This window comes from Thermobia domestica, chromosome 15, assembly GCF_964235325.1.
Source record: "Thermobia domestica chromosome 15, izTheDome1.hap1.1, whole genome shotgun sequence".
NCBI classification, from domain to species: Eukaryota; Metazoa; Arthropoda; class Insecta; order Zygentoma; family Lepismatidae; genus Thermobia; species Thermobia domestica.
In genome coordinates, this window is record NC_137468.1 from 96,493,019 (window position 1) to 96,516,034 (window position 23,016).

Genomic DNA, 23,016 nt, shown 5'->3' on the forward strand with positions numbered 1-23,016 from the left:
GTTTACTGTATATAAAATAAAATACAGGGTGGCTCATAATTGTGTATATGATATTTCGAAGACTACGGTAAAGAAACTAACAACATAACTTCAACAAAACGCATTACTCTCATATTTTTCCTTACAAGAATTTTAATCTGTTCTCTATGGCATGGCCCACCAATGCACCATCTAAATCGATACAGCCTGGAGATAAGCAATGTTGTCACAAGCAACTTTACAGACCCATACTGATATTCTGTGGAATTATTCTGTGATAGCTTCCAGTAGTTCAGCCACATACTACGTAGTGTATGTGATGTTGATATATTTTGTCCTTTAAAACATCTCATAAGAAAATGTCAGGTGGTATTAAGTCGGGAGATCGAGTTGGCCACTCCTCAGATTACAAACGCACACGCTGTTCCAGATAGAACCGTTTTATCATCCTGTCTGGCATACATTAACGGTTCTAAAAGGACATGTGACCGTTATCTCCACTCTCAGGCTGCACAGTGTTGCCATATCGAAACTTTTTGTTCACAATTACCAATACTAGTCAGTCAAACATCATATACATAATTACGAATCATCTTGTAGTATAACCAATCATGCTCACTTTCCTCGTTTTCGTTTCTTAAATCATGTTATGCTTCAGTTATTACTGCAATATTTATGTGCTTCAAGGAAAAATATACCTCCAATATTAGATTACTCTTTCGATTTTTTTTTCGAGAGAAATAAATAAATATACGAGAATGATTTGAAAAAAATTGCAATTTTCGATAGTAAATTAATTTATTTTTGGAATAATTCGAAACTCCTCATTAATCTTATACAAAGAAAATTTGCCCCTTGCAAACTTACATAAAACTTCAGGTTTAAAATTTGGTTCATTCCTTCATCTATATTATTATTATTATTATTATTATTATTATTATTATTATTATTATTATTATTATTATTATTATTATTATTATTATTCTCTTGTGTTGTGGGAGCATATTAAAATTTTCATATAGCAGGCTGCAGAAGGTTACCAAGAACATAAAACGGTTACGAAAACACTAAACGAAACGGTTACACAACACTAGTAAAATGTCGCAAAGAAGAGCGTGGAAACACGTTCTACAGAAGTGAGCAGAAAGATGTACAAGAAATTAAACGAGTTACGAAGAGAAACAGAGCAAGGGGAGAGTTTCAAAAAAAAAAAAAAAAAAAAAAAAAAAAAAAAAGAGCATGTGAGGATATAGAAAAATTCGGGATGAATTTGAGAAAGCTATATCTGAGATTAGGTATCGAAAGCCAACCGGCATAGATAATATACCAATTAAGAATATGGGAAACAAGGGCGAGAAAGAATTGTTCCGACTCTGCAGTGAAATATATGAAAGAAGTGAATAAACAGAAGATATCCTGAAAATGATCATGATACCGATGGCTAAGAAATCGAACACAAAGAGGTGTGAGGATTATAGAACTATTATTCTCACAAAGCATGCAGCAAAAGGGGTGTGAAGAATATGGGATGAAAATAAATGTTAGAAATACAAAAGTCATGTCGATTGGAACGAAGAGGTCGGGGTCAAATGTAGAAGTACGAGGGGAGAAAATAAACAGAGGACTAGTTTTCGATATCTGATAGTATTATTGGTGATTATATTAAGTTCGAACATGAAATAAAAGCAGGGATAAACCTATAGGAAGAAAGAAAGTCTATTTGTGGGTCTCTGAATAAAGAGTTGAGAAAGAGACTTATAAAATGCTTCGTGAGGAGTATTATATTGTATGGGGCAGAAACAGACTTTACACAAAAGAGACGTAAAAGACTGGAAGAATTTGAAGTTTATGTATGGAGGAGTATGGGAAGAATTAGCTGAGTCGAGCTGAAAACGAACGAGAGGTTGTTAAGAATGGTGGGGGAAAAAAGAACAATCTTAAATATAATTGAAACGAGAAACAATAACTAGTTGGTACCTTGATTACGAAGAACTGCATCATGAGAGACGTGCTAGAGAGTATTGTTGCAAGAAACAGGGGGAGGAGGGCGAAGGAGGCTACAATTAATGGACGGCATCAAAACAGAAAAGTCGCACGTGAAGACGAAGATTCGCTGAAAACCGCGGACCATTATCTTCTCAGCTGCGACAAGTGACCTGCCAATAATGACAGAATACCTATGATGATTATTATAGTGATGCGAAATTTTATAAAAATATGTAATTTGATACATCAATGAAATGTTAATGGAAAAACAAACAACTTTCGTAAGAAAAAGTATTCCGTATCGGACATTATTTACAAAATTGTCACCATTCCATTAAAAATCCTTGCATAGTTACATAGGTCAGTCAGAAAGTTAGTTGCACTCCTTCGTAAATATTTTCGGTCAAAGGCTATTTTGATGAAGCTTTGTGGCAACACTGAAGACCTGTAGCTATATCGTGTGACGTAGCGGCTTTTACGAGGCAAGTAAAGGTGTTGTGATAATCAGTTGTAAACATGTCTCGACAGCTGCAAGTCGCGTCCAAATTGGAAATGCGTGCAGTGATTCGTTTTTTGTGCGAGAAAAGGTGTAACTGCACTGAAATTTATCGGCAGCTGCACGAAGTGTGTGGTGATACTGCAATGTCACGTCAAGCTATCGCGAAGTGCTGTAACGTGTTTGAGAACGGATGTACAGATATTGACAACAAACGTAAGAACTGACAAAGTTTAAGTAGGAAGTGTGGGATCACCCTCCTTATAGTCCAGACCTTTCACCATGTGACTTAAATGTGTTTGGTCCCATGAAAGATGAACTTTCAAAGCGACGATACCATTCAGATGACGAGGTGAAAGCTGCACTCCAAGAATGGTTATCGGACATTGGACGCGATTTCTTTGCAGAAGGCATAGAAAAACTTGTACTAGGCCTACGCCTTGACAAATGTTTAAATAACAGAGGTAATTACAATGAAAAGTAGATTGTGAATGGAACTTTACGATACAAATAAAGTTACTGCAAAATTTCTATTCTTTTTTCTTAAGTAGTGCAATTTATTTTTTGACTGACCCTCGTCGATAAAACTTGAAATAAATTTTAGACTATTTCATAAACAAAGTCTTAAAAATTGTTTGCTTTCCGATGACCTTCTCAATGATCTTTAAAATTACATACTTCGCTAATTAGCATTTTCGTGTAACCCCTCGGGGAATCCTATGGGACTAGCAGAACATTCCATTCTATGCGCCCTCTGACAATTTTCCTATTTCAATTCTTGTTTTATCCTTTTATCTCGAATAGTTTGAGATTTATAAGCACTGATGCCAGCGGTAATCTTTTAATAACCGGTTCTCTCTCTCTCTCTCTATATATATATATATATATAGTGTCCCACTAGGAAATTGCCATATTTTGAGGAATGATAGTATTGGTCATGATAAGCTATCGATCGAGATATCGATAAAAATGAACTTCATTTTATACACATTGCTTCAAAAATATATAGGCCTATATATATATATATCTCGAGAACTAATGAAGACATTGGAGTCATTCAAAAACGTGTTGCAGATACGTAATAGACATTAGGGGTCACTTACATATTATGTAACGCTATTTTTGATCAATTTTACCCCTCCTTCTCCCGTCACACTTCGTATTACAAAGCTGAATCCCTCCCCCTTTGTTATGTAACGCCTTTTGATTTTTGTTTTTTCACCAATTTTGTTTATTTTGGGGGTTACCAAGATAACAAAAAAATAATGGCAAAACTTTTCATTACAAAATACTTGAATTTTGAATATATTTGTAGTGTTTTTTCGCCAACAAATCTAAAGTATTAGAAAATGATAATACCGTAATGATATTTAACCCCAAAAGGTTGCTTAATTAACCAACCAGTCTTAATTCTTCGAAATTCCATACTGTCGTTTTCCCAAGAATATCGCATCTAACCTCTTAAGTCACCGATGATTGGCAAGGAAAAAGTGCTGCAGGAAGATACAGGTGAAACAGAATCTACACAACTGACATTGATCGCTTTATTTCTGAATCCAGGATGCTTCCTGTATTTGAAGTTTCCCAGTGTCGAGATACAAAGAAGTTCTCTTTCCTGTAGATCACAGATTGGATGTGACTGCAAACGTGAAGAAGCAGGGACATCTCGTTTGTGAAAAAGCTTTCGGCCATCTTCTTTGGACTTAAGTTTACACCCTTTCAAATTATTCTTGTCCTAAATCAGTGCCAGAATGCGAATAAACTATTTCACTTGGGAAATTCAAATCTAAAGATAAAAAATTCAGTATGAGATGAATGTCGGACGAATTCGGTTTTTAATATCTTATTTTGCTTGGATCGTTCTGTTGCGAAAAATATTTCATGATCAATAAATAGAGTAGGCAACTATTGAAATTAAAAGTTTTAAATCTATTCTCAGAAATAGCGATACCAGTGGGAACGCAAGGTAATTTTCAAGCGGTAGTTACGATCATTTACAACTAACTCCAGAAAAGCGTGTATCGTAAATGCATTACGGGATAGCCACAAAACAGAGCGTTATTGTATTATAATACAAGCAGAGTTGGTCACCAGTCATGCTGTTGTCTAGTAGCATCTTCAGATCCGTTCTACATGATTCAATTCATACAGGCTGTATGTTCTCAATTTTCCAAAGCAATATAAATATTTATTTATGAAAATGAAAAGAACTGAATAAAAATTATTTGTTTAAAAAATTGCATATAAACCTGAGAATAAAAAATAAAGATTACAGAAAAAGCACGTTATGTAACGAAGACGTTAACCCCCTCCTCCCTCGTGTCATACTTCGTAACGCAAGGCCGAACCTCCTCACCCCTTTATGTGTTACGTAATATGTGGACGACCCCTTAGATACGTATCACATTCAATACACTTACAGATCCCAGTGTCCCGAACAAAATCCCGGAATTCAAATTTAAATTTCTATCAGCCCATTCAAATTTCTGTCTGCCCATTGAATTGAAACAATTGAAAGTTGTTTTCATAACAATACAAGCGAGTGGGAAAAGTACAGAGGTGTTTTCACTAATTTGTTTGGCTTCTATCTTTCACTCTTGGTTAGGTCATGCGTGTATGTGTTTATGTCTGGGTATAACAAACGGTTCTGCGAACTCGAAATGTTTTAACAACCGGTTCTAGCGAACCGGCTGAATAGCACCACTAACTGTTGCATGTTTTATCTGAAACACGTAATATACATTGAAAATGCATGTATATTATTAGTAAGTTTATTTGAATATTCGGAAATAATAGCATTGTACTTTTTCCTTATATTCGTTACTATGTTACTTCGTATAATGGAGAAATTGAGTAACTGTAAAACTTCTGCTGCATTACAGAGATCATCTGAAACGCACAAAGCTGTGTATTGCTACAACGAAACGACCGTTCTCCAACTCGCTGATTACAAAGTATTATCTGGTGAGTTTTGTACACAATTTGTATGGTTGTTATAACTGGATTGTGATCTTGCACTTTCACGTACAGATTATTCATTCGGATAAATAAAACTGAACAAAACGTTATCAGTTGAATAAATTTATTACTACGGTCTTGTTATTAAAAGAATGTCTTTATCAGGAATGTTAAAATAGTGTAACAATACTTCTTAACTACAATACTTTGTTCAGACTGTTTTTCTGAGTATGAATTCGCATCAAAAGTAGATTTAAGATTACTGATCTACTTGATTATCTAGCTAACATTTATGTTAGTATGGTAATACAGTATTTAGAGAATAAAATGTTATCTCAAGACAAGAAGTCACTTCGCTGATTATATATATATATATATATATATATATATATATATATATATATATATATATATATATATAAAGATTCAGTCTGTGGTCCATTTCTCCAAAATATTTATTAAGTATTCTGCCATTCGGCATGTCCTGGGACTAATAAGGCTTTTTTTTTTTTCAATTTTAGATTTGAGCCTTAAAATGTTTCTTCCACGCTTCTCGATCTGCAGCTTCCTCTTTCAACTCCGAATATTTTCTTCTATTTTTCAAATCATTGATCAGTTGTGTTCTTCGTATTCCTTGCTTTCCTTCCACCTTTCCTTCTATAGTGGTATGAAGAAAACAATTTCCTCAGAAGATGTGTCCAATTCAATTGACCTTCCTCCAAAGGATACTGGCTAGATGTGTCCTCTTCTCTCCTATTCGCTTTAAAACATCTTCATTTGTTGCTCTCCCTCTGTCCATTTTATCTTCTCCATTTTCCTCCAACACATTTCAAAGCTCTCCAAATACTTCTCTAAATTCTGTAATGTCCAAGCCTTTGAACCATACAGCCCAATACACTATACAGGGTGGCCCAAAAGTAGATATACAGTACCGTACTGCATTTTATATAATGTAATTTTGTTATCCATCAGGTAGACTTAGTTTCTTTATTATTTGTTTTTAATGTGTTTTTACTTACATAAGCTTGAAAGAGTCGAAGCAAATAAACTCATAAACTAGAATGTTATACAGGGGTATATATCTACTTTTGGGCCACTATATACATATATAGTATTTGACCAACTTCTTCCTATGTCCAATATTGAGCCTGTTGGTTGGAACTGATCTTTTCTTGTTGAAGGCTTCTTTGGCTATGGCAATTCTTGACCTGATCTCTTTGGTGCAGTAAGCGTTTCTCGTCAAAATACTTAGCAGATACTCGAAATTATTGACCTCTTCAAGTTCTCTTCGTTCTACTCTGACTTGTAATAGCGCGTTTTCAAGGGATATTCTCATGACTTTCGACTTGAGAATGATTCTTTAAAAACTATCAGTACATTATACTAACTGCATATTATTTTATGTACTAGAAGAAATATCCGTTCATCCCACCGAAGGAATAAGACTTTAAAAATATTACAGAAATTGTCCGTTTCTCTCTTTTAGGAGCGGAACTCTCGGAAAGTTAAAACTGTATTCTCTTACTGTTTATATATCGGATTTTAATACCACCCCAACTTAAGCAAATTTTCATATCGGGCATTTTCTGCGCAACGATTTATTATATAGAAATTTTCCCCTTTCTGCCTTACGAAGCAAAATTTCCGAAAATGCTGGAGTAGGGATTCGTCTAAAGTATTCTTGAAAGAAAGAAAAAAAACTTTACTCTCTTTAAATATCTATTCCAAAATAATAATAATAATAATAATAATAATAATAATAATAATAATAATAATAATAATAATAATAATAATAATAATAATAATAATAATAATAATAATAATAATGTTTACCTACTAAAAAGAGTTTTCTGACTATATTTCACATTTGTAGCTACAGAACTAATGGTGAGGCTTAGATGTGGTACCAGATTCCCGGAGAAAGAACAAAATTTCAAAAGAATTATAAATTATTCAGCTCATAATTGTAAAGGAATGGGTGAAGTACTTGAAGAAAGAGATAATGAACTTTGGTCTGCAAAGTCAGGGAAATTTGAGTTGGAAGCCAACGTGCTGAACACTTTTCAGCTAAACGTACGCTAGGTAAAACCCCTTTGTGGATGACAGCGACACAAAGTTCTTTAACTTGTTACAGTACCATATGAAAGATAATATTTTAGTGCGGGTTCCATGTATCTAACTTACAGGTTAATGGAAACATTAGTAAGTATGTAAGAATAATTTTTAAAGTCAAAAGCCACAGTAGGATATCTACTGACGACTACATCACCTTTGAAACTATGTGATTTTACACCTGTGTTTAGTAAGAATTCTTTGTTTACTTTACGTAGTGATACTTCCGGTTTTGAAAATGTTATTTAAAAAAAAAAAAAAGTCCCTTGAGATGGGAATTTGAATGGAAATGAAAATTTTAAAAAACAGCTCGACGCATATACTAAATATATTTTTAAAAAACAGCTGTTACTCTTTGCAAAATATGTACCCTCTTCCCCCTTATCTTAGGATACGCATCTACTACCTATGTTCAAAAGTTCATTTCAAACGGTCCAGTCGTTTTTCCATGATGGTGAGATAGACAACGTCACCTGGAATTGGAGGGGAAAATATAGAAATTGCCCCTCTTCTTCCGTTAAAATTGGACCGAGTTTCATTTCCCTAACTTAAAAGCCCCTTGATATATCCCTTTTTTTGCCATAAATTTTGAATCTCTCCTCCTTAGGATATGAATTTCATTCAAAAATGCCTCAATTTTATTCGAACTTTTATTTTATAATTGTAGGTTTGTATGATAAAAAGTCAGTTCGAGGAAAGTCCTACAGTAGAGTACGAAATACTGAGGGTTGGGGGATCCTTCTTCAATATTTTTGGGAGAAAGATTCCTCCACTAATAACTTACTGGAGTGAACACAATGTACAGTTATTTTGGTAAGTTTGCACATTAATTACAGTAATTAATATCTAATTAATGGGCGAAGTGGTGGTTAGCGGTATCCTTTAACTTACATAGTTTAATACTTGCGGATGTTCAAATACTATAACAAACTCTCTTTGTCGAAACATTTCAGTGTAAAGAGTTTTGTTCTTTTTACACTCCTGCCCCTCCCAGCACACACATACACACGCACGCACACTCTGAAAGTTATGATTTCGCTCCCTGAACTGCATTCCAACATTTATTGAAAACGGTTCAGCCGTTTCCCCGTGTTTTTATTATTATTATTATTATTATTAAACCTATACGATATGAGGAAAATGCAATCTTTCCATTAAAAGTTTAAGTTTTACACACGCTGCAAAATAATACTGTACTGATAAAATAATAATCTAGTAGATTAGAAATTCCATTACGAAAATAAATTTTATATGTTCGAACAAGGAAAAGAAATTGAGCAATACCCATGGGTGCCTGAAGGGGGCCAGGAGGCCGCCCTCGGGCTCACAAAAATGTATTAAATTTCTTAAGATTTTCTTAATACAAATAAAAAATACCAAATGTAATATAGCAACCAGGGAGATGAGCCCCTAGAAAATTTTCCTCGGGCGCCCATGGCATTATCACTACAGTGTTCGTATGGTAACTCTACAAAGCTACGTGATTAAAAGTACCTTGTTTTGTACTGCTTTTATATCGTAGATGTAGCATAGTAGTTTAATTCAATTGTCTATTGATAGTTTGGAAATATACAGATGGTGATCAGAAAAATGGAAACACCTGAACGAAATTGCAACTTACCAGATTAATATGGTGTCGGGCCACCTTTCGCCTTCAGAGCAGCCTTGATGCGACGTGAGATGGAGGCATAGAGGTCGCGAATGGTGGCAAGTGGAATTTTACACCATTCCTCGTGCAGGGTATCGGCCAGTTCTGTGAGAGAGGATGGAGGTGGAAATCGTCGCCGGAGTCGTGTTTCCAAGACGGACCACAGATGTTCAATTATGTTGAGATCTGGGGGATTGGGCGGGCCAGGGGAGGTGTTGAACTTCATCCCGATGTTCCTGAAACCACGCTGTAACAACGCCAGCTGTGTGAATGGGTGCATTATTATCCTGGAAGATGGCGTCATTGTCCAGGAACACCCGGACCATAGGATGCAAGTGGTCTCCTAAAATTGCGACATAATCGTTGGCAGTGACTCGTCCGCTAAGTGTGAGCACAGGACCCAATGAAAACCATGATATGGTGGCCCACAGCATCACCGAGCCGCCGCCATGTTTCACAGTTGGGCGGAGACACTGCAGATCATAAGTTTCTTTGGGCGTTCTCCACACATAAACACGGCCCGTGGTTGGGAATAGGGTGAAGGATGACTCATCCGACCATATCACACGTTTCCAGTCCTCAATGGTCCAAGTTGCATGGTCGCGGCACCACTTGCGGCGTGCGAAAGCGTTATGGTCCCTGATGAGCGGTTTGACCCGTGCAACACGACCCCGTAAGTTCATGTCATGTGATTGTCGAAACAGGGTGGGGGAGGTGCTGATTGAGTTCCTCCGTCACTTGCTCCGCAGTGGCACGGCGGTTCTGCGGGACAATGCGCTTTAATACCCGGCGTGACCTGTCACTCATGATTTTCTTCCGTCCACTGTTCCGCTTCCCCGATGTGGTTTTCCCGTGTGTTGTGTAGGCCGTCATCACCTTCGACACTGTCCCACGCGACACACCTAATACAGTAGCCAGTGCCGTCACACTCACTCCACATAACCGCGCACCAACAATTTGCCCTCTTTGAAAATCTGAGAGGTCTCCCATTTTACACTACCTCCGTCTGCTGCAGCCACTAGACACTGCTGTTCCACTGCGCCTGACGTAGTATGGAGACCGACCTAACACACCACCACCAGCGGTCCGGCGCTGCGGGCGCCACGACACCACTGCCAACCCATACATGACGTGTTGCCAACTACAGGTGTTTCCATTTTTCTGATCACCATCTGTATATTGTTTTGTACTGCTTTTATATCATAGATGTAGCATAGTAGTTTAATTCAATAGGTATGTATTTCTCATTACTACATATTTTATATATTTGTAACTTTGACGAGTCTTATTCATAAGCACGTAATCGTGCAATATGTATGACTAAAAAGACGAAATAAATAAATGAATGAATGAATGAATGAATTAAGAGGTTTGAATCCACTTCACGACAGAATACTCCTGTAAATTATGATTCACTACCATTGTTAATATCTATTCATAATTTCAGTCCTCCCTGTTGCATTAGTAGCCAGTGCGAACGCCTTTAGTTACGGGTCTCGGGTTCACTTCCCGGTGAGGCATACAATTTAAACGCATTACAGTGATTCATATTCCACCTTAAGCTGTAGATCTACGTCTCATATAGCCTCGATTCTCAAAATGAACGCTAAACTTCAATCAAGCAAAAACTATTCATAATTTCACATTTTGAAGCTCCTTTTGTATCACAGGATATACTCACTTTCCGATGGGTGTTTACATTGCATCACTGTAGTTTTGTATTACATATAAAAGAGACAGGCAGAGAGAGAAAGAACGATTTGTAATATATAAAGTACGTAAGTAAGATTCTGCTACGTATTATACTAGAGAGTGTGTTCTACACGCACCTACTATCTCGAAATTAAAAAAGAAAAAAATGCTCCGGTACACCGGTATCTTTGGCAAAGCAAGCAACTCAGGAATGAAAGTAATATAGCCTATTGTATATTCACATAGATCTTTCCAGGTACCCTACTAACACATGAAATAATAATAATAATAATAATCAAGAAAAATCTGTCAAATCAAAAGTTATTTTTCTTTTAAATGTACTCACCTAGTTCCACACGTAATCCTCTTGGTCTTTCATACACAGGAAACACTCGAAACTTCTCGGAAAATCTTCCACCACCACAAGTCACCTTGGCTGACAAAAGGTATTTTCCGTAACTGCGGTAAACGTGCTGTGTTTTAACTATTTGTATGCTGTCATCATCACTACTTCTTGCCACTTGGCAGTTCTGCTGCGGCGGCCGTGTTATTTTTTCACTTCTTCCTGGTGAAGGTGGATGTGGAAGCAGATCTTTTTCTTGGACAGCCCTGTCGCCGACACTGGAAGCGGACGTTACGTCACATTGCTCTGTGCTGCCGTCTCCGAAGGTCACGTGTACATTGCAGTTCATAGTTTTCGCGCCTACAAAACAAAGGATTATGCTGTGTCAAATCGAGATTTTTTCATAACATTTTTTTTTTCTTTTATATTATAGTGCACAGAAAGAAGAATGAAAAAGCAACAGTAACAACTCCGACTCGGTATGCAATTTTAATATTGTTTTATTAAGAAATCTATTGTGTTAAACCAATAGTCCGCAATATTTATACTACTAAACACTAATACATACAGTATGTGCATGTTATATTGAATAGAATACAATATGGTTGTGTTACACAGACTGTTTTTATACTGCACAATTCAATGCTGAGAACTGGTTTTGAAAATAGTTTAAATATTATTTTAGTCCATAATAACGTACAGCAGCATATTGCACAAAATAAGGAAACATTCAGTAATATTATAAGGAACACTTATCTGGGTTTAAAAAAAATAATAATATTAGTATTTTGAGCTTTTACTCGAGCATTTTCATTAAGATACAGTCGCTCTTACAATTGAGCATACACCTTATTTATTAACATAAAAATGCAGAAGAGACATCTACATAAATGAAGTAGGTATTTCAAACTTAAAATATTTCTTCACGAACAGATCTAGAACAAATTAGAATACACTTTCTTTGTAAATATTATTTCAGTTATGAGTTAAAAAAAAAAAAAAAAAAAAAAATAAGAAGAAGAAACAAAATAGTATGTGTATGTGGCGTCACAAAATTGAGCGTACACACTTGAATATTGAGTGTACACATTTGAATATTGAACAGAAGAGAAGTTTAGTAGTTGGTGCTGCCACCTTTGGCTTTTATTACAGCAGCTAACCTTTTAGGCATGGAGTATACATATTTGTGGGTCACTGAAGGAAGAATTTTGCTCCACTCTTTTTGCAGAATCCTTTTCAACTCAGTTTTATTCGTGATTTTATGTTTCTGCACTTGTTCTTCTAATTCCCACCACAAATTCTCAATTGGATTTAAATCCGGAGGCTGGTAGAGTTTCCAACCTTTTTGGAGTGTTACAGGCTTATAATAACCACAGTTTGACAATATGGGCAGCATGCTTGGGATCGTTGTCATGCTGAAAATATACAATGACTCCATACCAAGCTTATTAGCACTTTCCTTGATATTCTTTAACACTGACAAATACCCGTATTTGTCCATTGTGGTATCAATAAACTTCATGTTATCGACACCAGAAGCGGACATACAGCCCTACAACATTACGAAGCCACCTCCGTGTTTGACAGTGGGTCGTAGATTTTCCTGTTGTAGGGCTTTATTGGGTCGCCGCCATACATACTGCAGTCCATGTGACCCGAACACGTTAAACTTGCTTTCGGCACTGAATCACCCAAAATGCAGATGGCTGTGAAATATACTTTTTAGCGAAAGCCAATCTTCTACGTTTGTTGACTTCACTTATCCATGGCTCCTTTCTGGTTATGCGACCACGATATCCAGCTCTTCTCAACGTCCTACGTTTCATTTCACACGAGATTGCTTTTCCCGTCTCAAATGCAATTTTTGGCACACTTTGACGTGGACTTCTTATTTGCATAACTACATCTCTTTGCTCTCGCTCATTTAGAATAGATTTTCTATCTCTTTCTCCTTTATTGCGCACTGTCTTTTCATATTTAAATTTGTCAACTTTTTTTACACTGTAGAATGCGTTTTACCCACAAGCTGTCCAATTTGACGCAATGACTTACCTTGTAAAACAAATTTCACTATTAAGTTTCAGGCTTCAATAGTTGTCTCTTTTCTTCCAATCATTTTGCTCTTGTTTTCACACAAAATACATTCGACATATCAAGGTAAGTCGTATTGATGAAGCACAATGATCACTGACTAAGACCCTCTACAGTCTTGCAACGAAGACAAATGCTAAGATGTACAATCAATTCTATGTCTCTGTTTTTTATATCCTGAAGTGAAGCTGAGTAATGCAAAACAATAAACGTATCAATGTTTCTATATAAGTTATTTTCTTCTGACTGAAGAGCCTTAGCCACTGCTTCACTCACACAAAAAAATCATTGTTTTTTCTGTAACATTTTGAGTTCAAGTTCGACTGATTTCACAACCACTTACGGATGTTTTCAAGTTTCTGGCAATCTTCATCGGTGAGTAAGGCTTCTTCCAGTTTCAGATTAATCTGAGACCTGTTTGGTCAAACCGTTGTCTCAGGCCCTGAACAGCCACATCTAACATCTGAAAGAATTCCTATATAGAAGTAAGATACGATTCTTCCTGTGAAACGCCCAGGAGGACATTTTTTTTTTTTTTTTTTGACAAAATTAAGTGTTTCTAACATCACTATCATGTCCAGTGCAATTAGAAGACCCAGGTAAAAAAAATTTTGAAAACGAATGTAAAAACTTGTCCCTTCAAGCCCTTCTTCGTCAAGTTCTTCAAGCGTTTCCAGGACAATCTAGTATTCGTCGAAAATTCCTAGACAGTTAAAATTTGTAACACCAACGAATAGAGCATAGTGGCCGTACTTTTGTGAGAAAGCCGACAGGACCTCCATATATTCTCTTTCTTGTATGTCATGAAACTAGAGTTTGGCTTTTGTTGATTGACTAAACATATTGCCGAATTGCTGAGCTAACTGTATGGAATTTACTGTTTGGCAAGCATTACAGTTGTCGTTAGTAACTAAATTTGCGCAATGAGCATCGCAGTGTACCAAAACGCCCAAAAGTTACATTTCAAAATAACGTTTTTTTGTTTTTTTTTTTGCCCACTCATATTGCTTGCTCTATCGTACGTTTGATCACTCAGATCACTGACGGGAAGTTCAAAAAATTATATCAATGTTTTACGTCCTACGATTATACCGGCTAGGCTAAAGGAGATGATGATGATGAGAAATGAGTGATATGGTGGAATGAAGAAAGTGGGAGGACACGGGAAAACACAATGAAAACCCACGTACACGGCACAGGAATTTCAAGTAAAAGAGCGTCCAAAATCTATGTGGCCGTTACTTGACCCGCTGTGAAGGGGTTCGCTAGAGGTCTAGAAATTTTACCCTCCAGCTTTAATCTGTCAACCCAATGCTCACACTTTGGTGCTTGCATCCACTGACATTTTTGTATCATCACAGGTCGCTGAGAAATCAAATTGAGTACTGGACGATTTCACTACAGATCACCTGTAAAACTTCACGAGAGAAAAAAAAATAAGGTATCAGTTTGTATTCTGTATGACACATTTTACAACGGTCCTACAGTAGTCACTGTCAAAATTGGGGGTTGTTTGGGCTTCGAAAAAGTTGCACTTAGGTTTCCTTTATTTTAAATTCCTGTCGGACAGGGCCACTATCAGTTCACAGCAAGTTAGATGTGGATGAGCCCTCTAGTGTTCTCTCGTGTTGAGTTGATGATAGCTGTGCGTTAGCAAGAAATGTCAAAGAACGTTCACATGCATCTCGCCTTTTCAACTCAAACGTAAATAATGTTTTTCTTTTAAAAAAGACAACTTTAGTTTGTTGTATGTACGTACTTTTGTATTATTCTATCTTTACTACATTTTCTGTTATTGTTTTGTTACTTTTGATAATTGAATGTTTTTGTTTAGCTAGATTTTGAATTTGAACATAAAATCTTATTCTGATTAGAGGAGGCTTCAGGAAATATTTTTGGCCATCTCGCAACTTTGAAGCGCCACTGTCCCTAATGTATATGCAAATGCACTACACATTGTGATCCACCTATCCCCCCCCCCCCGCCCCCGGGAAAATTAACAAAACGAACCTTGAGCATTTCACTGTTAGTAATGAATGTAATTGAACTAATTATTGTAAATTTAAAGCACATTAAAATATTACAGCATAGTTCTCGGTGTTTCGATAAACCTACGAGGCTGTGACAGGCAACAAATAAAATGTATGCGTTGGAATTATTCGTAACATAGGGCCTCCTTGAAATAGTCGGCTCCAGGGTCCCAAAAGCCTTAATCCGACCTCGCCTGTGTTAACTACCGTTTCGTCTTCATCCTTTTTTCCCTGTGCTTACATCTTCACTCGATCCGGGTCCAAAAACTTGCCATGTGTCTTCTGCAGGCTGTTGTAGTGGTACTACTTCAAGTAAATGTGGACACTTTTCTGACGCACACGAAGTCGTGGCACTTGTATCTTCTTCAGGATTAGGAGTATCCGAAGAACGGTTTCGAATTGAACGCAGAAAAGTACATTGTTTCCATATCCCTACAATAGTGCGCATTGGTCGGTTGTAATAGGACCGATAAGAAACAACAAGTGGCTGAGCAATATTAGTCGATAATTGTGTCATTATACCTAAGAAGTAATAATATTGGATTGTTGATGTTATAACTAACAAGTAATATTTGATTACTACTATCTGTAAGGTCCTTGTCGCTAAAATGTTACCTTTTAATTGTTGTGTAGTGTAGGTACCTTCGTATTTTCATTTTTTTTTTCCTTATTTTTGTTCATTTGATTGTTAATATGTGTCTGACCGATTACAAATCGTTACTCGCAAATTGAAATGTATTGTTCTTCCATTTGAAAATTGGCTTATATTGTTGCAAAGCTTTCTATACATACTGTTTGTTGAAGTATTCTTTTTCATTGTAAAACAAGCAGTTGCTATTTGGGTCTACACTTAGCTAGAGGAAACAGGGATATGAGTAAGTGTATTGATTCTGAGAAGAAGGGAAGAAAGGGCAGAAGCAAAAGAAAATGTTTTCGTTAAGTATGTTACACACGCATAAAAGAAAAGGTGAGCACTAAAAATATACCTATTAATGCATCTTTCCTTCCCCCAAACATTATTGCAATTACTTTCCATGCTCACCTGTGAATCAATGTTAGTGTAATACTCGTGGGAAATGTAAAAGATAGTCTCTCTTCGTGCGAGTAGCAGCTCTTGTTTTCAGCTACGCGAACGTATCTCCCTGCAGTGTAATATTTTATACTAAATACTTTTTTTTTTTCCTTGTGTTTATTTGTTTCCATGAGCACTGTATATCAAAGTGGGAACACAAATGTTAGTTACAGTAACAAAAACTTCTTGTATCAGCAGTTTTCCTCGCCGTCTGAGACAAACTATTTCAACATATACACATTAAATTCTTATTTATTTTCTCTCCTCGTTATTGGTCAGCGTAGAGAAGAGGAAAACTATTTTAATTGCAATCTGAATGTACAGTGTGGAAAGAAACGAAAACTTATGATAAATTACAACTAAAAAGCTAGATTAAACGAGAAATATTTAAAAGCCAGAACCGTTGCTCGATAAGGTAAATATTCATAATCTCATGATGAAAATAATTCTCCTTAAATCTTCCCCAAAATGACTAATATCTAAGTCGTTCATATTAAAAGTTTTATTGAAATCGAGATCCAGCAAAACAGTTTTCTCTAGCACATTCACCTAAATTTCATAAAATAATTTCCCCAGGCCAAATGAGATTTTACAAAGTCACACATTGACTGCCCTTTCCCGAAGTTTACACCTAACTTATGTCTTCGTACGTTAAAGCCCAAAAGAGAATACAGGTATAAACAAGATTCCATTAAAATTGTCACATAGCTCCCAAATAAGTTCTCAACAGCAGAAACCTTACTTATTTAGGTCTGTGTCTCACATGCAAAGATGGTATTCCACTTACGTGACAATCGCATCCGAAAACATGTTTTCATTAATTTTAAAACCGTTCTTAACAGTGGCGACTATCTCGCTATCTTTGCTTTTTAGCTTATTGATTTATACGAAGAAGTATTTTTGTTTTCTTTGAAATCAACTAGAGTTTGAATTGCCATTTTGCTAATTTGTTCTTCAATTCTAGTTATATGTCTCTTTTGCACTGTACGTATACGAATTATATTGAAAATATTGACTTCTGTAGCTGTTGCCTAACACGAAAGAGAATGAAATTGCAAAACAAAGCAATTTCTTTGAATTTTTTTGTTTAAGTAATAATAATGCTTACAAAAATGAGATCTGCAATGCAACGAAATTTTGAAGTTTCACACAAATAGCCCAAGCAGAAAATGTTTACAAGCATCATAACTTAATTTCTAACTACATAAGCAACGGAAGGCTATACAACTTAACTGAACAAAAATACAATTACCATTTACTTATGTATTTATATTTTTAGAAGTTAATAAATTCTTTAATTATTTCTCGCTTTATGATTGGCTGTAGAAAATAAACACGTATTTCTTTCCCCTTCATTCGTACACACAGACACTGTTTGTCTTGTCTAGTGCACGTATGCATCTTCTACAGTTTCTCCTGCAGCTAGTTTCCGGGGTTACAAAAAAAGAAAGGGGAAAAAAATGAAGAACCTTACCTCACCTCTCCACACCGCCGAGCCGTAAGTTATAACAGACAGGCATGGCTGCAACTGAAGTGTGAAATTGTTCATGTACAGCCTTGAACGGTATGTTAAAGCAAGCGGTTGATGGTTCTGTAGTAAAGCTTGTGAAATTTCAACACGCCACGGCTGAGGTTACTGATAGTGGGAGGGAGTTAGTTATATATAGGAATGTATGCGAGGTGCTCAAGCAATGATGATGCTATCACACACATTCACACACACACATATATACAAATATTATATATTATACTTAGATGGACACTGTCATTCGTGACAAAAGCATAATTCAACGTTGCCTCGTAAACATTGTTTTTGCTGTATACTGAAAAAAACAAAGCAATCACGCAAAGTTTTTTTCTCAATATTACACACATACATACATACGCAATTATTACGTATTAAACTAGTGGATACGACACTATTGTTTTTTTTTTTTCTATACTAAGATTTTACTTTACTAGTCTGTAAAATTTAAGACTAAAATTCTTCCTTAATACAGTAAACTCTCGGGGAGATTATCCACTACGAAAAAACGAAAACAATTGATCCCTTTCTTTTCTGTTAAAAAATACACCAACAACCTTGTACAGAAAACTAATGTTATTAAATCATAATTGGATGTATAAGTCGTCTTCTACTGGAAACAGAAACTGTTCGAAAGCATTTTCGTGTTGATTTGTGTCCTTTTTCGGCCATTTTGGGGATCATCCGCGGTTGTCTCGTCAGTCTGTTCCGCAGATAATTGGAGGTTTACTGTACAACCTAATGTTTTCTAGGGTTAAACGTGCGTCTAGTATTATACGTGTAGTGCCACCGAAGTTTAAAACAGTGAATCATTTTTTATCTCGATTTGCCGCTTAATTAAGCTACTAGGTACAATGCTGAAATCTTATACTACCTGTGTATGTGAAAAGTTGAAGACGGTGGAGTGCAGATTTTGGGTTTAAGCATGAAAATGTTACCAGAAATACATGATTACCGGATATATATAATACTATACACAGGGTGGACCATTTATCTTGGTTCGCCCTTTGTAACTTTTTAACTAATAAATTAAACTCTGAAATTTTGTACCATTAAAATATCGGCAGGGGACTTGTGTTTGACATACTTGTGATACCAGGAGGATAACAGTGTTGCCAATCCAACATAAAGTTGCATGTTTTTCTATGTATTAAATGAAAACGCACAATACCACACTTTTTATGGAGTGTTGCAAACTACGGACGATACAGTATTACAAACAAGGTTGGCAAAAACATGCTTTTTTGTTGTTCAAACCATTTTTGTGTGTGTGTGTGTGTGTATTTAAATAATTTGCTCTATGTATTTATATTACATATGGACAGAAATAAGTTTGTTTCGCCTTGGTGTTATTATGAAACACCGGGGTTATGCTGGAAGGAGTCACAAAAGCTTAAAGCGGAATCCAAACCGCTTCTCGGCTTACATCCCAGAGAAATTAGCCTCCATTTGGACTCGAAACCGGGACTAATTGGTCACAAATACGATCAGTCTGCCGACTCACGAAGCACTCTCCTGATATATATATATATATATATATATATATATATATATATAACGTTGTACTGATCTTTACATACTTGTAATATAATCGTCAGGAGGCTTTCAGAAGGACAAAAAGATAAATAGTTGCACAAGTGAGACCACTATACAGAATTCGGGGAACTTACGCCTTAGCCATAGGGAAAATCCCGTTATTGCTTGGTATGTAAAATTTTAAGGTCAACGTATTATAACCAGTATGTTAAAACTGAGGGATTAAATTACAAAGTTTGTATGTAGATATTATTCAATAAAATTAAAACCTCCAATCCAAGCTAACGCTGGAAGCTACGTAGGCAGTCGATTAGTTTTGCCAATTTCTATCAATATACTTAAGCGACCTTGACTTCTTTATAAAACAACAGGCATTCAGTCAAGCAGAAATATACAATTTGGTTTTGTTTCGTGTGTTTAGGCTGAACATCCTTACGTAATGCCGAGGTTATCAAGGAGAAGACTTTCGCTTAAAGTGACACCCGAATTTACAGTTCCACAAATTTACAGTTCTATGTATTATATAAAGAAAAAGTTCATCTAAATGCATTATTTTTGACGGTTCTGTGTTTGTGTGTATGTAAATAAAGATCTTTCTTAATTCTCGTGTCTAAACTGGTGTTCACAATTTATATCATGTCATTTTATTTTTTGTCTTGAGGGTGATGTAAAATTTGAAACACACAAACAGTAGTAAATGTGTTTTTTAGTTTCTGCAAAATATATTTTGCTAATATCATACGCTATATAACAATGAAAGGCAATCCATGTAATGCATTTTTAAACATGTTAACGATTTCCGTACACCATGGAAAACGTAAAAGTTTCAGCAGAGTTTATTTGTTTTCAGAATACATATATCTTCCCAAGAAGCTTCTTACTTCTAATCGAATTGAATATGCCGAGTCACTTCCAGCAACACAACTAACAGCATTACATGGTTATTTTTCTTATGCACTTGCATGTGGTTTTCAAAGGTATTAAAGCATGAACATCTTACCGGATCACGCTACACACAACTTTATACGAATCCATTTAACACAAACACAGTGTGAACAACTATTTCTTTCTACCTCAAGATACTATCAAGTCAATGATCTTTTAACACATGTCGCCCAGACTTAACATGGAGTCACGAGGTCTCACGGAAATTGTACTCAACGTTGCCTGGCATGTGACATTAGCAATAGTTAATTGTGCAGTTTCATACGAACTAACTTTTGCACAGTACCACTATACTGGAAATCCATACTGTTTTCTGTTCTCTCACCAAAGGAAGGGCGTAACTCTGTGAAAGAGAAATAGGACAAAAAGACACAAAGGTGACAAATATGCACGCAATTATTTTTGAAACGTCAGTAAGTCTACATGATTGTTAACAGCTTTCGGAACTATTAGTAACTAGAATATGACCTGTGTATTCTTCGTATAGAATAAATGGGATTTCATTACACAAGGGATTCAAGTCTAATTTTGTCTACTTTAAACGTATTTCACAGTTAATACTTCTACTTGAAATTCCTTTCAGTGCTTAAAAGATTTGTCCAGATATTGTAAATAATTCTTATGTAAAAGGAAAAAAAAAAAAAAAAAGACGGAGTGTATAAACTTTGTACCTTTTTCTCACAACTTTGGCAATTTGAACTTGTACTTTGCTGTTCTTGTAAACAGAGGAAATTAAAGGACTGAAATTCTCCAACTGTCTCTCGAGTCCACCACTCACAAGCCCTGCTCTCGAGTTCAACTAGCCTCAAGTTCAATACATAAGCGCATGTAAGTACGAGCCCTCTAAATGAATGCCAATTTAGAGTAAGTCCCGAACAAGCGCGCTCCCGAGTGAGGCTGAGCACGAGTGTGAACGTTGCTGAAGACAGCGAGCTCAAGCTCTTGGTGAGAGTCAAACTTAATGAGATCAATGAGTTCAAAGCTCGCACGAGACACTGAGATCAATGAGTGCAAACCCCTCGCTTCAGCTCGCATAAGCCCGAGCAAGCCTCGACTGGAAAATGGACATTTCTCTTATCAACTGGCCGAGACAATTCTATCAAAGCCATTCACCATTCGACCTATTACTGTATTAAACTGAAACTTTCACTGCAGTGTTGCCAACAATATTTTAATCAGTCTCCACAACTACTAGTAAGTTACAATGGACCTTGGTCTCATCCTCCTCTCCTTATATATCACAGAATAAATTATTGTACTACCAATTACCTGTGTGGGCGTTTTTGCATGATATTTATAACATGTTTTTCCCTTTTAGAGTTGTCCTGTCATATAAACGTGTACTGAACAATGAGATTTTATATAGCCCGATTGGGTGCTGAATTCACATTACCAACAATTTGGTCGTTGTAGCTTTACAAAGTTTAGACTCCCGATAAAGATTTAAAATTTTCTTCAAGTGTGGGCAACAGCACCACCACCATCTTCAGATTCAGTAGGTAGAAATATACTGTACACATGAAATTACATTATCTCCCTTTTTAGGGACGGGAAATGGACGGCGTAATGTACTAATGCGTACCTGCCTCTTACTATTCTGCAAACACGAACCTAATGTTGAACTATAAATAACGTACAAGATTATTTCATTTTTTCCATCTTCTAACGATATCTGAAATAACCTAGTCGTCAAGAAATTTGCGCTCTTCTTATGTGCTTCAATTTTCTGATCTTGAAACCAACTATAACGGATCTGTAGAATTTATCTGCAGCACTGCAGCAGATTGTTTTAACAACAAATATGGCATTAAAATTTCATCTCAAGAGATGTTAGGGTTACCAACTGTCACGCGTGGCGCTTTTTTAAAAATTTTGATTTAATCCAAATGCGCATTATCTCCTGTATTAAAAAGGGAACAGAAAAATTTAAAGAAATTATATTTTAGAAGAAATTATTCGCGTAATTCTCGTACATTGAAATATATTTTAATATCCAGATCACTGCTCTTCCATTACAGATTCTTGTGCATCTTGATCTTGACATAAAGGAAGACGACGAATTTACGAGAAAATATCAATGCATACATTTCTGCTTTCGGTAATACTATGGAAAAGTAGGTATCTGTCATGTCAAAGGCAAAAGAGAAAAGAAAGCTCAAAAATTGAACAAAATTCTTGGTTTTGTTCTGAGTTACTCAAGTATCTAATACTAACATAAAAACAAATTTATTTTTTTCTTATATGAACAACAAATGGTCTGATAATAGGAACCGATGTAATTTAAATTTTATGAAAGTTGAATTACAAATTGCTATGAACTTTGACTATATTTGCAGAGAACTTTTAGATTATAATGAAAATCCCGAACTTCAGGCTACTGTCAAGGCTAAATAAGAACCTCTCCACTATGAAAGCATTTTATAGCTGATTTGAGTAATAAAGTGATTTAAATATAAGCAATTTTTATTCATTCATAATAGCCGTAAGGTTGTAACAAAGTCTCCCTTATTAAAAAAGAAGAAAGTTGGTAGCCCTAACATGGATACTGAGTTACGTAAATAACCTATGTTATGCATACACACTTCCCAACAGATGAAACTAAT

At 35.9% G+C, this 23,016-nt stretch overlaps 1 protein-coding gene across 1 annotated transcript in view; it reads right to left on the bottom strand.

Annotated features, from left to right (window-relative positions):
• The window catches only part of LOC145671158 (uncharacterized), a 2,642,835-nt gene that overhangs the window by 226,987 nt on the left and 2,392,832 nt on the right, over positions 1–23,016 (bottom strand). Inside the window, exon 13 of the mRNA XM_081739993.1 lies at positions 11,218–11,574. Within this exon, the coding sequence (XP_081596119.1) occupies positions 11,218–11,574 (357 nt within the window). The remainder of the gene's footprint in view (positions 1–11,217; positions 11,575–23,016) is intronic.